This window comes from Eurypyga helias, unplaced genomic scaffold (assembly GCF_000690775.1).
Source record: "Eurypyga helias isolate BGI_N326 unplaced genomic scaffold, ASM69077v1 scaffold17546, whole genome shotgun sequence".
Taxonomy (NCBI): domain Eukaryota; kingdom Metazoa; phylum Chordata; class Aves; order Eurypygiformes; family Eurypygidae; genus Eurypyga; species Eurypyga helias.
The window spans coordinates 8,082-8,444 of NW_010254906.1; the positions used below are offsets into that span (position 1 = coordinate 8,082).

Below are 363 nucleotides of genomic sequence, written 5' to 3' on the forward strand. Positions count from 1 at the left end.
GCCCACAACGGAGCCGGGGAAGGAGAACAGCCCCGGGTGCCAGGCGGGGCAGTGGGGCAGGACGCACCTCTCGCAGAGCCCCAAGGTCCAACCCAAGTGCGGGCAGCATCACTGCCACGCGGGCTCACCCCACGGACCCATGTACACCCACGTGGACCGGCTGACCGTGGAAGGTCACCCGGGGCTCTGCCCGCCCGTGGAGTCAGGCCACCGCTCCCTGCCACCCTCCCCGCGCCAGCGACACGCCGCTCACACCCCGCCACGTACCCCCAACATCGTGACCACGATGACGCCGCCGGGCACGCCGCCGGTACGACGGAGGAATAAACTGAAGCCCCCCGGGACGCCCCCGCCCTCGTCGCG

The 363-nt window shown here is 72.2% G+C and overlaps 1 protein-coding gene across 1 annotated transcript in view; it reads left to right on the forward strand.

Moving 5' to 3' along the window:
- Nucleotides 1-363, forward strand: part of KSR2 (kinase suppressor of ras 2) — a gene marked incomplete at its 5' end in the record, with an annotated part of 71,759 nt that overhangs the window by 8,068 nt on the left and 63,328 nt on the right. The window contains one exon of the mRNA XM_010153169.1: nucleotides 1-360. This exon is cut by the window's left edge and continues 2 nt beyond it. Within this exon, the coding sequence (XP_010151471.1) occupies nucleotides 1-360 (360 nt within the window). The remainder of the gene's footprint in view (nucleotides 361-363) is intronic.